Source organism: Lagenorhynchus albirostris, chromosome 7 (genome assembly GCF_949774975.1).
Source record: "Lagenorhynchus albirostris chromosome 7, mLagAlb1.1, whole genome shotgun sequence".
Classification (NCBI taxonomy): domain Eukaryota; kingdom Metazoa; phylum Chordata; class Mammalia; order Artiodactyla; family Delphinidae; genus Lagenorhynchus; species Lagenorhynchus albirostris.
The window spans coordinates 90,196,558-90,213,315 of NC_083101.1; the positions used below are offsets into that span (position 1 = coordinate 90,196,558).

The 16,758-nt window shown below is 36.7% G+C and overlaps 1 protein-coding gene across 3 annotated transcripts in view; it reads right to left on the reverse strand.

Moving 5' to 3' along the window:
• CENPP (centromere protein P) overlaps window positions 1–16,758 on the reverse strand; it is a 229,613-nt gene that overhangs the window by 183,514 nt on the left and 29,341 nt on the right. For 2 of the 3 annotated variants that reach the window (XM_060155478.1, XM_060155479.1), the window contains exon 4: window positions 9,055–9,143. The exons of the other annotated variant lie outside the window; for it this stretch is intronic. In XM_060155478.1, coding sequence (XP_060011461.1) covers window positions 9,055–9,143 — 89 coding nt within the window. The remainder of the gene's footprint in view (window positions 1–9,054; window positions 9,144–16,758) is intronic. 3 annotated transcript variants of the gene reach the window in all.

Genomic DNA, 16,758 nt, shown 5'->3' on the forward strand with positions numbered 1-16,758 from the left:
TCGAACTACTGAAAATTAAAGAAAAAGAAAACTTCCTGAATCAGTAGAGGAAAACAAACACATATCATATAGAAGAACAAGGATTCCAAGACAGTGGATTTCTCAACAAAAACAATGGAGGCCAGAAGGAAGTAAAACAACATTTTTAAAGAACTGTCACCCAGAATTCAATATCCAGTGAAAATACCCAAACACATGGAGGCTAAACAATATGTTACCAAATAACCAAGAGATCACTGTAGAAATCAAAGAGGAAGACAAAAAATACCTAGAGACAAATTACAATGAAAACAAGATGATATAAAATTTATGGGATGCAGCAAAAGCAGTTCTAAGAGGGACGTTTATAGCAATACAAGCCTACCTCACGAAACAAGGAAAATCTCAAATAAACAACCTGACCTTACACCTAAAGGAACTAGAGAAAGAAGAACAAACAAAACCCAAAGTTAGTAGAAGGAAAGAAATCATAAAGATCAGAGCAGAAATAAATATAATAGAAACAAAGAAAACAATATCAAAGATCAATAAAATAAAAGCTGGTTCTTTGAGAAGATAAGCAAAATTGATAAATTGATAAATTTGAGGGAGAGGACTCAAATCAATAAAATTAGAAATGAAAAAGGAGAAGTTACAACAGACATGGCAGAAATACAAAGCATCCTATGAGACTACTACAAGCAACTCTATGCCAATAAAATGGACAACCTGGAAGAAATGGACAAATTCTTAGAAAGCTATAACCTTCCAACACTGAACCAGAAAGAAACAGAAAATATGAACAGACCAATCACAAGTAATGAAATTGAAACTGTGATTTAAAATCTTCCAACAAACAAAAGTCCAGGACCAGATGGCTTCACAGGTGAATTGTATCAAATATTTAGAGAAGAGCTAACACGCATTCTTCTCAAACTCTTCCAAAAAATTGCAGAGGAAGGAACACAGCCAAACTCATTCTATGAGGCCACCATCACCCTGATACCAAAACCAGATAAAGATACTACAAAAAAAAGAAAATTACAGACCAGTATCACTGATGAATATAGATGCAAAAACCCTCAACAAAATACTAGCAAGCAGAATCCAACAACACATTAAAAGGATTATACACCATGGTCAAGTGGGATTTATTCCAGGGATGCAAGGATTCTTCAATATATGCAAATCAATCAATGTGATACACCATACTAACAAACTGAAGAATAAAAACCACATGATCATCTCAATAGATGCAGAAAAAGCTTTTGACAAAATTCAACACCCATTTATGGTAAAAACTCTCCAGAAAGTGGGAATAGAGGGAACCTACCTCAACATTAATAAAGGCCATATACAACAAACCCACAGCAAACATCATTCTCAATGGTGAAAAACTGAAAGCATTTCCTCTAAAGCCACAGCAATCAGAGAAGAAAAAGAAATAAAAGGAATACAAATTGGAAAAGAAGAAGTAAAACTGTCACTGTTTGCAGATGACATGATACTATACATAGAGAATCCTAAAGATGCCACCAGAAAACTACTAGAGCTAATCAATGAATTTGGGAAAGTTGCAGGATACAAAATTAATGCACAGAAATCTTTTGCATTCCTATACACTAATGATGAAAAATCTGAAAGAGAAATTAAGGAAACACCCCCATTTACCATTGCAATAAAAAGAATAAAATACCTAGGAATAAACCTACTTAGGGAGACAAAAGACCTGTATGCAGAAAAGTATTAAGACACTGATGAAAGAAATTAAAGACGATACAAATGGAGATATATACCATTCTTGGATTGGAAGAATCAATATTGTGAAAATGACTCTACAACCAAAGCAATCTACAGATTCAATGCAATCCCTATCAAATTACCAATGGCATTTTTACAGAACTAGAACAAAAAATCTTAAAATTTGCATGGAGACACAAAAGACCCCAAATAGCCAAAGAAGTCTTGAGGGACAAAAACGGAGCTGGAGGAATCAGACTCCCTGACTTCAGACTATACTTCAAAGATACAGTAATCAAGACAATATGTTACTGGCATAAAAACAGACATATAGATCAATGGAACAGGACAGAAACCCAGAGACAAACCCACGCACCTATGGTCAACTAATCTATGACAAAGGAGGCAAGGATATAAACTGGAGAAAAGACAGTCTCTTCAATAAGTGGTGCTGGGAAAACTGGACAGCTACATGTAAAATAAAGAAATTAGAACACTCCCTAACACCATAAACAAAAGTAAACTCAAGGGCTTCCCTGGTGGAGCAGTGGTTGAGAGTCCACCTGCCGATGAAGGGGACACGGGTTCGTGCCCCGGTCTGGGAAGATCCCACATACCGCGGAGCGCCTGGGCCCGTGAGCCATGGCCACTGAGCCTGCGCGTCCGGAGCCTGTGCTCCGCAACGGGAGAGGCCACAACAGTAAGAGGCCCACATACCGCAAAAAAAAAAAGTAAACTCAAAATTGATTAGAGACCTAAATTTAAGACTGGACACTATAAAACTCTTAGAGGAAAACATAGGGAGAACACCGTTTGACATAAATCACAGCAAGATCTTTTTCAATTCACCTCCTAGAGTAATGGAAATAAAAACAAAAATAAACAAATGGGACCTAATGAAACTTAAAAGCTTTTGCAAAGCACAGGAAACTACAAACAAGGTGAAGAGACAACCCTCAGAATGGGAGAAAATATTTGCAAACGAATCAACGGACAAAGGATTAATCTCCAAAATATATAAGCAGCTCATGCAGCTCAATATTAAAAAAAACAAACAACCCAATCCAAAAATGGGCAGAAGACCTAAATAGACATTTTTGCAAAGAAGACATACAGATGGCCAAGAAGCACATGAGAAGCAGCTCAACATCACTAATTATTAGAGAAATGCAAATCAAAACTTCAATGAGGTGTCACCTCACACCATTTAGAATGGGCATCATCAGAAAATCTACAAACAGTAAATGCTGGAGAGGGTGTGGAGAAAAGGGAACCCTCTTGCACTGTTGGTGGGAATGTAAATTGATATAGCCACTATGGAGAACAGTATGGAGGTTCCTCAAAAAACTAAAAATAGAATTACCATATGATCCAGCAATCCCACTACTGGGCATATACCCAGAGAAATCCATAATTCAAAAAGACACATGCACCCCAATGTTCATTGCAGCACTATTTACAATAGCCAGGTCATGGAAGCAACCTAAATGCCCATCGACAGACGAATGGATAAAGAAGATGTGGTACATATATACAATGGAATAGTATTCAGCCATAAAAAGAAACAAAATTGGGTCATTTGTTGAGATGTGGATGGATCTAGAGACTGTCATACAGAGAGAAGTAAGTCAGAAAGAGAAAAACAAATACCGTATATTAATGCATATATGTGGAACCTAGAAAAATGGTACAGATGAACCGGTCTGTTGGGCAGAAATTGAGACACAGATGTAGAGAACAAACATATGGACACCAAGCAGGGAAAGCGGCAGGGTGGTGGGGGTGGGGGTGTGATGAATTGGGAGATTGGGATTGACATATATACACTCATGTGTATAAAATTGATGACTAATAAGAACCTGTTGTATAAAAAAAATTAAATTAAATTAAAAAATTGTTTTAAAAAAGAAAGAGAAATACCATTTGATATCACTTATATGTGGAATCTAAAAAATGGCACAAATGAACCCATCTACAAAACAGAAACAGAGTCATAGACATAGAGAACAGACTTGTGGTTGCCAAGGGGGAGGGGGAGAGGCAAAGGGATGGACTGGGAGTTTGGGGTTGGTAGATGCAAACTATTATATTTAGAATGGATAAGCAAGGTCCTAATGGATAGGACAAGGAACTGTATTCAATATCTTGTGATAAATCATAATGGAAAAGAATATAAGAAAAGAATATCTCTATGTGTATAACTGAGTCACTTTGCTGTACAGCACAGATTGGCACAACATTGTAAATCAACTATACTTCAGTAAAAAAAAAAAGACAATGGATAGGGGTTTAAGAGCAGATTATGGGAGACTGGGATTGACATATACACACTACTATATATAAAATAGATAACCAATTAGGACCTACTTTATAGCACAGGGAACCCTACTCAATACTCTGTAATGGCCTGTATGGGAAAAGAATCTAAAAAGAGAGATGATATATGTATATGTATAACTGATTAACTTTGCTGTACACCTGAAACTAACACAACGTTGTAAATCAACTATACTCCAATAAAAATTTAAAATAAATTTTTTTTAAAGAGCAGATTAGTCAGAAAATGAAGAAATAATTACTGAACTGAAATACAGATCTGAAGAACAATCAGGAATAAGCACAAAGATATGAAGAGATAGAAAATATAAAGAAAGGGTAATATGGATGCAGAAGATGAAAAAATAATATGCCCTAAATTCCAGAATGAGAATCAAAGAAAACCAAGATAGAGTTCCACTTCTACTTAAGATGTAAAAATCTGCAGAGAAGGTCACTCTCAACCTAACATCCTGGAAAATCTGAATAATCTATAAAATCATAAACTTTCTTGAGCCCATCAAAGACCTGAGGTTACAAGGCAATCAAATAAATTAAAATTTTTCTCCCTCTAAGGAGAAACAAGACACATAAACTATTCACCTTTGGTTAAACATAGGGGAGGGAAGCAGTTACCATACAAGTGGATAACAAGAAATCAGCTAAAATTTCAACAAATTCTTAAAGGACAAATGTGGGGTGGATGTCATTTTGGAACAGATGGGAACCCCACACACAAAGGGACTCCACCAGAAAGATCATGGCAGGAGCCCAGAGAGAGCTCCCCTCAGTGACACAGGCACAAAGAGGTGATCAGCTGCTGCTGGGGTACAAAATGAAGCCAGAACTTCTCTTTGGTAGGAAGCAAAAACCCTAAGCTGCTAAAGAAGCAGCAGCAAAGCAGTGCAAGAAAAAAAAAAAACCTTGCCTCCGAGGGAGGAGTAAAAGTCAAACCCATATGATTCTGGGAGAGGGGCAGAAAACACTCCTGCTATCAAGAGAAAGATCCATTGCTTTGGAAAAAGGGGCAGAAGCTTAAATCCCTCTGTTGCACGGGAGGGATACAAAACCCTTTGGGTGCATGATCCTACACCAAAAGCAAGCATAACCCTGGGGTGTGGGGGGAGGGGCAAGGAACTCTCCCCCCCCCCCGCAAGATCAACACCAGACCCAGGCTGAGTTTGGCTGCACTGGGGAAGAGGAGCACAAAAACGGGTGTTCTCAACCCCTGAGGTGCAGGTCTACAGGACCTGCCCAATACTAAGGATGGACCATGGAACACAGATCTCCCTTTGTTCCCACCATGAGCCTAGCACCAAGAAACAGGCATCACCACCTACTGCTGAGGGAGTGTCAAGTGCAGGGAGAAACATTCCCCACTGAGATGCAGATATACAGGGACTACTAAAAGTTGAGAGTGAAGCTGGAACACTGATGAAAACCCTCCAGCTCCCCAAACCCTATTCTAAGCATAAGGAAGAACTGAATTTGAAGTTGAGTTTGAATTCACTGCTGGAAGAATTTGAAGCCTTTGGTGCCTAAAAATAATGAAAGAAACAAAAATCCCAAACCCAGCTCAACTGCTGACTACCCTGAATTAAATCCCATACTAAGAGCCTGATAAAAGAAATGTACCCATTTCTGGGCATAACTACTATTTGTTTCAGACACTACTGTTTTCAACAGACAATGTCCATCAGTCAATAAAAAATTATGGAACACAAAAATTCAAGAAAAAACAAACTATTGTAGACTAATCACCAGAACTGAACTCAATGATGACTCAGATGTTGGTAATATCAGATATGGGCTTTAAAATAACTATGATTGGGCTTCCCTGGTGGCGCAGTGGTTAAGAATCTGCCTGCCAATGCAGGGGACGTGGGTTCGAGCCCTGCTCCGGGAAGATCCCATATGCCGTGGAGTGTGCCACAACTACTGAGCCTGCGCTCTAGAGCCCGGGAGCCACAACTACTGAAGCCCGCACACCTAGAGCCCGTGCTCCGCAACAGGAGAAGCCACTGCAATGAGAAGGCCGCGCACCGCAATGAAGAGTAGCCCCCGCTCGCCACAACTAAAGAAAGCCCGCGTGGAACAATGAAGACCCAACACAGCCAAAAATAAATAAATAAATAAACAAATAAATAAATTTAAAATGAAATAAAATAAAATAACTATGATTAAAAACCAGAGACAAATAAGAATGGTGGGGCTGGGCAGAGAAGAAAATGGGGAGCTACTGTTTAATGGGTATGGATTTTCAGTTCTATAAGATGAAAAGAGTCATGGAGATGGATGGTAGTGTTGCTTGTACAACATTATGAACGTATTTAATACCAATGAACTGTACATTTAAAAATGGTTAAAAAGGTAATATATATTATATATATTAATATATAGTGTTACACACACAAGTGCTTGGAAAACTGGTAAAATCTGCAAAAGCTCTCTGGATTTCACTAATATCAAATTTCTGGTTTTGATAGTATACTATAATTATGCAAGATGTTATCACTGTCAGAGGCTGGATGAAGTGATCTCCTTGTATATTGTTTTTATTGCAACTTCTTGTGAGTCTCTAATTATTTCCAAACTGAAAGTTTAAAATGTGTAAGAATAGATGAAATAAGATTGGAAAAATACTGATAACTGTTGAAGGTGCCTAATGGGTAGCTACAGGTTAATTATACTATTATTTTTACATATCCATGTATCCCCCCACTTTTCAAAAGTTTGATTCACACCACTTCACTTTTACGAAAGACCTACATTATTACCTCTTTTTGCTAATCGAAAGAAATCTGATGGAAGAATTTTCACTTTTACGAAAAAAGGCAAAAAATGAAAATAACATTCAGGGTTTGTTTTGGAGCGAGCCATCATAAAGACAACATGCACCCTGAGCAGTGAAAGTGGCACCACCAAGCTCCTTCCCCAGAAACTACATTCAGCATGTCAGCATCAAGCCACCATAGCTTTGAAATGTGTCTGTGAGCATTTGTGCTGTATCTTGATTTATTTTGTACATCTGTTAGCAAAATGTGTCCTGAGGTAACTGCTTCTTCACTTTACACCATTTTGGCTTACAAAAGGTTTCATAGGAATGCTCTATTTTCAGATGTGGGGGAACCTATATTTAAAATTTTCCATAATAAAACATTAAAGAAAAAAATAACTATGATTAATAAGTTAAAAGATCTAGTGAAAAAAGGTAGATAACATTCATGAAGAAATGGGGAATTTCAGCAGAGAGAGAAAAATTAAGAATCAAATGAAAACACTAGAAATAAAAAAACATTACTTTAGAGATGAAGAATTTCTTTAATGGGCTCATTGGCAGAATGGACTTCAGCTGAGGCAAGAATCTGTGAACTTTAAGATACAGTAATAGAAATTATCCAAAATGAAATGCAAAGAAAAAAAGAGTGAAAGAAATAGAACAGAGCATCCAAACACTGAGACAATATATCAAATGTTCTAACATATGGCTAATCAGAGTTGGAGAAGAAGAAAGAGAACAGGACAGAAAAAGTATCTGAAAAGATGTGGTTGAGAATTTTCACATAAACACACCTTAGAAATAGCACGCACTGTCAAAAAACAATATTAATAGAAACGTTTGAAAGCAGCCCAAAAAATGCATGCACAGACATAAACATTATAGCAGACTTCTTTTCACAACCCATGTACTCCAGTAAACACTGAAAGGATTGCTTTAAAGAAAGCAAACTGTGAAAGAAAGTGTCAATACAATTGTCAATGGTCAACAACACAGTCCTGGTTTTCCTCCCATCTCTCAGTTTTCTAATTTCTTTGCATTATCCTTTAATTCTATTCAGCAGGACATTTTAGAATTCCTCAAGGTTCAGTGGCAGTCTTTTTCCTATTTTCACTCTATATTCTCTCCATAGGCAGTCTCATTCCTGCTCAAAGTTTTAACTTTACCCACTGGCAGATAACCCCAGTGTTTATATCTCCTACCTACACCTCTTCTTAGCTTCCTACTTCTTATTTTTACTTCAGTGTTTCAAAGGCACTTAAGTTCAACATGTCCAAACTGAAGTCACCAACTCATCTGACATGGTCTTCTTCCAACTTTTCCTATCTCAACAAATGCAATCACCATCACCAAGGAGTTAGCACCTGTCAGTGACTCCTGACTCCTCTTATTTAACCAACACCATGCCTATTCAATTGTACTTCCTAAATATCCCCCAAATCCATTCAGCCCTCTATCTCAACCACCATTATTCTAGTCCAAACTACAAACTTCTGTTTCCCTGAACTGTTTTATAGGCTAGTCACTGACCCTCCTGTATCCAATTTTGCACCCCTTAAATCCCTTCTCCCTGCAACATCAAAAATAATTCTTTCTAGGATGTCACACTACGACACACATAGTTTGACTATGGTCAAACTCCTTATACCAAAATCCATAGTGTGGACCTTACATACGTTGCTAACCTCATCTTATACCATTCTCCCCTGCTCTTGCCCTCTCCCAGACACTCCGGCCTCCTGTTCCCCCCCAGCACAATGCCTGTGTATAAGCTATCCTATCTAGGACCTCTTTTGTTAGTGTATGCCTGCTCATTTTTCAGATATCAGCTCAAGTTTCAGGAAATTATTCTATGTTCTCCCTGAAAGTCAAATTCCTGATACATGCTTCAACAGCACTGTGCAACTCTTATTTGTAGCATTTGCCACAACGATAATTTTAGATTTATTTCTGCAATTATTTAATATAACTTCACTCTAGGCTATAAATTCCATGAGGATCAAGGATTATATCTGGTTTTGCTTACATTTTATTTTAATGCCTAGTACATGGTGAATGTACAATAAATTTTAATTGAGTGAATGAGAGACATAGAAAATATAGGCTTAAATATAAGCCACAATAATGGTGCTATACTTTCAGAGATATTTTGATATTTACTTATCAAGAAAAAAGAACAGGTAAACTTAAAATTGTAAACTGAAAGAAATTCCTAAGAAAAGAAAAGTAAAATATCTTACCTAGACACAAATTCACTTAATTCTGAATATTCGGTGGGTTCCATTATTATGCTGAGGTCAGTAATAACAGAAGATAAACTCTCCTCATTCTAAAATAGGAACAAAAAAACTTTTTTGTATTAAAGCACAGTCAACTTTTAAATAAAATTAAGAGACAAATCTACTTTCAAAATATGCAAAATGAAATGTCACCAAGTAATAGGAAAAAGTAACCAAGAAAAAGTACTGCAAATATGGGTTACTTTTTTAAAAAATTTTTATTGGAGTGTAGTTGATTTACAATGTTGTGTTAGTTTCAGGTGTACAGCAAAGTGAATCAGTTATACATATATAGATATGCACTCTTTTTTAGATTCTTTTCCCATATAGGTCATTACAGAGTATTGAGTAGAGTTCCCTGTGCTAAATGTCCTTATTAGTTATCTATTTTATATATAGTAGTCCGTATATGTCAGTCCCAATCTCCCAATTTATCTCTCCCCTCCCCTTTACCCCCAGTGACCGTTAGTTTGTTTTTTACTTCTGTGACTCTATTTCTGTTTTGTAAATAAGTTCATTTGTACCATTTTTTTAGATTTCACATATAAATAATATCATATGATATTTACCTTTCTCTGACTTACTTCACTTAGTATGACAATCTCTAGGTCCATCCATGTTGCTGCAAATGGCATTATTTCATTCTTTTTTTATGGCTGAGTAATATTCCATTGTATATACATACCACATCTTTATCCATTCCTCTGTTGATGGACATTTAGGTTGCTTCCATGTCCTGGCTATTGTAAATAGTGCTGCAATGAACACTGGGGTACATATATCTTTTTGAATTATGGTTTCCTCCAGATATATAACCAGGAGTGGGATTGTTGGATCATATGGTAGCTCTATTTTTAGTTTTTTAAGAAACCTCCAAACTGTTCTCCATAATGGTTGTACCAATTTATATTCCCACCAACAGTGTAGGAGGTTTCCCTTTTCTCCACACCCTCTCCAGCATTTATTGTTTGTAGATTTTTTGATGATTGCCATTCTGACTGATGTGAGGTGATATCTAAATAGTTTTGATTTGCATTTCTCTAATAGTGACGTTGAGCATCTTTTCATGTGCCTCTTGGCCATCTGTATGTTGTCTTTGGAGAAATGTCTATTTAGATCTTCTGGCCATTTTTTGATTGGGTTGTTTGTTTTTTGATATTGAGCTGCTTGAGCTGTTTGTACATTTTGGAGATTAATCCCTCGTCAGTCGGTTCGTTAGCAAATATTTTCTCCCATTCTCTGGGTTGTCTTTTTGTTTTGTTTATGGTTTCCTTTGCTGTGCAAATGGGTTACTTCTTAAAAGAGTGAAATCAGATCCTCACTCCATACCAAAAACCAAAATGAACTCCAAGTGAATTACTTACTTAAATGTTAACACTGAAACCATAAAGTATTAGGAGGGAATATAGACATGTAACTGATTACTGAGTAAGAAAGAACTTTCTAAGCAAACAATAACAACAAAAAAGCAAATATGATTACATAAAAACATAAACTATCGATATAAAATGGCTTTATAACTAAAAGAAAAGAAATAAACAGGAAAATTTGTACTATAAAAATGACAAGGAGATATGAAAACTTAAAAGAAAAAGGCACATAACATGCACTAAAAACTCAGAGGTAAAAGACAAGTTACATGGAAAAAAAATGTTTGCTCTGACAAGTAATAAGATAAATGTAAATTAACACAATGAGATGACACTTTTACCTATAACATTGTTTTGACAATACATAACTTAAAATGTTTATATTCTCTGTCTCAGCAATTTGAATTCTATGAATATATCATAAAGAAATGAAGACAAAGGCTAACAGCTTCTTATTACAAAAAGCCAAAAACAAGTCTATATTCAATAATGGGGATTGTTAAATAAACTGTTAAATACTTTGATCTGCAAAATCCAGGTTTTCTCCTTTACTCTAGTAAATTTTCTTCTATTATATATTTACCTATAATTTCTCTTTCATTTTTTCTTGTTTTTGGAAAAATCATATGAATCTTCATTGTCTTCCAGATTTTTCTTCTTTTCAATTGCACTTGTAGGTGATTTTTCTCAAGCCTATCCTCCATATTCTACTCCTAACTACTTCTAATTTATTTTTCAGCACTATAATCATTTTATTCTTCCTTTCTTTCTCCCAGCTCTTTTTCCCTCTTATTCAATTTTCTTTGAATGCTTTCATTTGAGAGTGCAGTTATAATATAGCATGTTCTTTTATTTCCTGGATTAATTATTTCAAAGAGAATTTATCTACATTTTCGAATTCCTTTCATGGCAAGGTTTCTAAATGATGACTAACAAATTCTGCACCATTTTTGTGTTCTGTACTCTGTGGATCTTTTTTGTTAACAGGAGTAGATCTAGCAATTTCTTCTATTTCCTAAGGATATAGAGTGAGTAGATAATGCTTGACTGTTTACCATTTGTCTGGGTAATATCTGACTTGTCTTTCTGTATTTTCAGCTGCTGGAGAAATGGATATTAATGGCTTATAATCACTGTTTAGTTTTTTCCGCTGCTCAAGAATATAGTGGGAATTGTTAGGAGCAGCTGTAGTCAAAGTAGACTGTTTGTGGGCATCTACCACCATATCTCATCAAAAAAAAATTCCAGGGCTTCCCTGGTGGCACAGTGGTTGAGAGTCCGCCTGCCGATGCAGGGGACGCGGGTTCGTGCCCCGGTCCGGGAAGATCCCACATGCTGTGGAGCGGCTGGGCCCGTGAGCCACGGCCGCAGAGCCTGCACGTCCGGAGCCTGTGCTCCGCAATGGGAGAGGCCACAACAGTGAGAGGCCCGCATACCGCAAAAAAAAAAACCAAACCAAACCAAAACAAAACAAAAACACAACAAATTCCAGAACATTCTTACAACTCAATAATGAAAAGACAAATAACCCACTTAAAAACTGGGCAATGGATCTCAACAGACATTTCACCAAAGATGATATACAAATGGCCAATAAGCTTATGAAAAGATGCTCAACATACTAATCATAATCTGGTACTTCCATCTGACCCAGTAATTCTCTACCTAGATTTATATAAGAAAAATGAAAACATAACGTCCACTTAAAAACTTATACATGAATATCTTCAGAAATGTCATCCATAACAGCCAAAAGGTGAAAACAAGCGAAATGTTTCTCAGCTGACAAATGAATAAACAAAATGTGATAGATCCTCATGATGCAGCCAAAAAAAAATTTTTAAAAGAATGAAGTAATGATATATGCTACAACATGAATGAACCCTGAAAACATTGTGCTAAGTGAAAGAAACCAGTCAAAAAATTTGTAATCATACAAATTATATGATTCCATTTCTATGAAATGCCAAGAATAGGCAAATCCATAGAGATAGAAGATAGATAAGTCAGGTCTGGGCAGAAGAAAGGCAAATGAGGGGTGATAAAGAGCATGGGGTTTCTCCTTGAGGTGATAAAAAAGTTCTAAAATTGATGTGGTGATGGTTGCACAAAGCTGAATAAATTAAAAACTGCTGAATGTATACTTTTAATGGATGAATTATATGGTATGTGAACTACATCTCAATAGAGCTGTTATAACAAAAAAAAAAGGGGAAAAGAAAAAAAATCTCAGAGAAATGCCTTGTCTTTTGTTTGAGTATGTGTAAGTGTTTTGGATTTTGGCCTTATACCCATTAGAATAGGCAAAGTACCCTGTCAGCATAAAGCCTATGATTTACTGGCCCCTCCATTTTTTATTCATTCATTCATTCATTTATTTTTGGTGTGTTGTGAATTCTTCAATATATTTTTTCTCCATCTCTCTCCTTGCCAGTCATACTGCTAACGAGGTCAACCCACCCCAGTTGGCAAACAAGGGAAGGACCTTGTAAACAACCTGACCTCAAAGACCCTGCATGAGTCTCAGCAGCACATTCCTTTCTACCACAGTCAATTTAAGCCCGCATTTCTCATTCTTCTCTACAACTTAAGGATTTGGGGTAAAGACATTCAAGAAAAGGGTCCTGTAATTTCACAAAATACCCTACATCAGATTTCAGTGTTTTCTTTCATTTGGGTTTGAATGTCATCACATCAGGTAAATTTTCTCTGGAGACTATGATATGGGACTGTATTCTTTTTTCTTTTTTTTGGATTGTATTCTTTTTAAAAAAATTTTTTTGAGATATAATTGACATATAACACTGTATTAGTTTCAGATGTACAAAATCATGATTACATATTTGTATATATTGTGAAATGATCACACAGTCAATATTCAACACCACACATAATTACAAAAATTGTTTCTTTGTGATGATTTGAAGATTTACTTTCTTAGCAACTTTAAAAAATGCAATAAAGTATTATTAACTATAGTTGCCATACTGTACATTAGATCCCCATGACTAATTTATTTTCTAACTGGAGGTCTGTACCTTTTGACCACCGTCACCCATTTCCCCCAACCCCCTCCCCTGGCAACCACCAATCTATCCTCTACATCTATAAGCTTGCTCTTCTTTTTGTTTATGCTGTTTCCTAGATTCCATATATAAGTGAGATCATACAGTACTTGTCTTTCTCTGTCTGAGTTCACTTAGCATAATGCCCTCAAGGTCCATCCATGTTGTCACAAATGGCAAGATTTCATTCATTTTATGGCTGAATAATATTCCATTTTATATACAGACCACATTTTCTTTATCCATTCGTCCATCGATGGACACTAAATTTGTTTCCCTGTCTTGGTTATTGTAAATAATGCTGCAATAAACATGGGGGTGCATGTATCTTTTTGAGTTAGTGTTTTTGTTTCCTTTGAATAAAATACCCAGAAGAACTGCTGGATCATGTAACAGTTATATTTTAACTTTCTGAGGAGCCTCCATATTGTTTTCCATAGTGGCTGCACCAATTTACATTGCAACCAACAGTGCACAAGAATTCCCATTTCCCTACATCCTCACCAACACTTGTTATTTCTTGTATTATTTACATTACACATTCTAACCAGTGTGAGGTTATAGCTAATTGTGGTTTTGATTTACATTTCCTTGATGAATAGTGTAATGTTGAACACCTTTGCATGTACCTGCTGGTCTTCTGTTTGTCTTCTCTGGAAAAATGTCTAATCAAATCCTCTGCCCATTTTTAATCAGACTGTTTTTTGCACTATTGAGTTTTATGAGTTCTTTACATGTTTTGGATATTAACACCTTATCAGACATGACTTGCAAATATTTTCTCCCATTCAGCCTTGTAATTTTGTTGATGGTTTCCTTTGCTGTGCAGAAACTTTTTAGGTTCATGTAGCTACTTGTTTATTTTTGCCTTTAGTGTCAAATCCAAAAAATCATCACCAGAATGATGTCAAGGGGCTTACCACCTATGTTTTTTCTAGGAGTCTTATGGTCTCAGGTCTTACATTCAAATCTTTAATCCATTTTGAGTTAGGTTTTATGTATGATGTAAGAGTGGTCCAGTTTCATCCTTTTGCATGTGGCTATCCAGTTTTCCCAACACCATTTATGGAAGAGACTATCCTTTCCCCTTTCTATAATCTTGGCTATTTTGACATAAATTAATTGACCGTATATGCATGGGTTTATTTCTTCGGTTCTCTATTCTGTTCCATTGACATATGTATCCATTTTATGCCAACACAATATTGTTTAGACCACTATAGTTTTGTAATGTAGTTTGAAATCAAGGTGCGTAATAGCTCCAGGTTTACTCTTCTTTCTCAAGATTGCTTAGGAGGGACTTGGTGGCACAGTGGTTGAGAATCCGCCTGCCAGGGACTTCCCTGATGGCACAGTGGTTAAGAAACCGCCTGCAAATGCAGGGGACACGGGTTCGAGCCCTGGTCCGGGAAGATCCCACATGCCGCGGAGCAAATAAGCCCGTGCACCACAGCTACTGAGTCTGCGCTCTAGAGCCCGCAAGCCACAACTACTGAGCCCGCATGCCACAACTACTGAAGCCTGTGCGCCTAGAGCCTGTGCTCTGCAACAAGAGAAGCCACCGCAATGAGAAGCCTGCGCACCACAACAAAGAGTAGCCCCTGCTCGCCACAACTAGAGAAAGTCTGCACACAGCAACAAAGACCCAACGCAACCAAAAATAAATAAATAAATAAATTTATAAAATTAAAAAAAAAAACGAATCCGCCTGCCAATGCAGGGGACACGAGTTCAATCCCTGGTCCAGGAATATCCAACATGCCGTGGAGCAACTAAGCCCATGCGCTACAACTACTGAGCCTTCTCTCTAGAGACCGCAAGCCACAACTACTGAAGCCCGCACGCCTAGAGCCCATGCTCCACAACAAGAGAAGCCACCGCAATAAGAAGACTGCACACCACAACGAAGAGTAGCCCCTGCTCACCGCAACTAGAGAAAGCCCGCATGCAGCAACAAAGACCCAATGCAGCCAAAAATAAATAAATAAATTTATTTAATAAAAAAAAGATTGCGTTGGCTATTTGGGATCTTTTGTGGTTCCAAACAAATTTTAAGAGTTTCTTCTATTTCTGTGAAAAACATCGTTGGAATTTTGGTAGGGATTGCACTGAATCTGTAGATAACTTTCATCAGTATGGACATTTTAACAATATTAATTCTTCCTATCTATGAGCATGGAGTATCTTTCTACTTATTTGTGTTATAAACTTCTTTCATCAATGTCAGACTTTTCAGTGCACAGCCCTTTCACCTCCTTGGTTAAACTTATTTGTAGGTATTTTATTCTTTTTGATGCTATTGTAAATGAAATTGTTTTCTTAATTTCTCTGATAGTTCATTATTAGGGTATAGAAATGCAACAGATTTATTGATTTTGTATTCTACAACTTAACTGAATTAGTTCATTTGTTCTAATAGTTTTTCTGGTTCTTTTTTTTTTTTTGGTGGAGCCTTTAGGGTTTTCTATAAATAATAACATGTCATCTATGAATAGTGACAGTATGACTTCTTTCTTTCCAATTTGGATGCCTTTTATTTCTTTTTTTTAATCTAACTGATCTGGCTAAAACTTCCAATACTGTGTTGGATAAACACGGTAAGAGAGGGCATCCTTTGTCTTATTCTAGATACTACAGGAAAAGCTTTCAGCTTTTCACTATTGAGTATGAAGTTAGATGTGAGCTCATCATACATGTCCTTTATTATTTTGAGGTATATTCCCTCCATACCCACTTTTTTAAACATTTTATAATAACTTTTATCTTTTTCTAACATCTTTATTGGAGTATAATTGTTTTACAATGTTGTGTTAGTTTCTGCTGTATAACAAAGTGAATCAGCTATACGTATACATATAACCTCATATCTCCTCCCTCTTGCATCTCCCTCCCACCTTCCCTATCCCACCCCTCTAGGTGGTCTCAAGGCATGGAGCTGATCTCCCTGTGCTATGTGGCTGCTTCCCACTAGCTATCTAGTTTATTTATTTATTTTAATTTTTTAAACATCTTTATTGGAGTATAATTGCTTTACAATGGTGTGTTAGTTCCTGCTGTATAGCAAAGTGAATCAGCTATACATATACATATATCCCCATATCCCCTCCCTCTTGTGTCTCCCTCCCACCCTCCCTATCCCACCCCTCTAGGTGGTCACAAAGCATCAAGCTGATCTCCCTGTGCTATGCGGCTGCTTCCCACTAGCTATCTATTTTACATTTGGTAGTGTA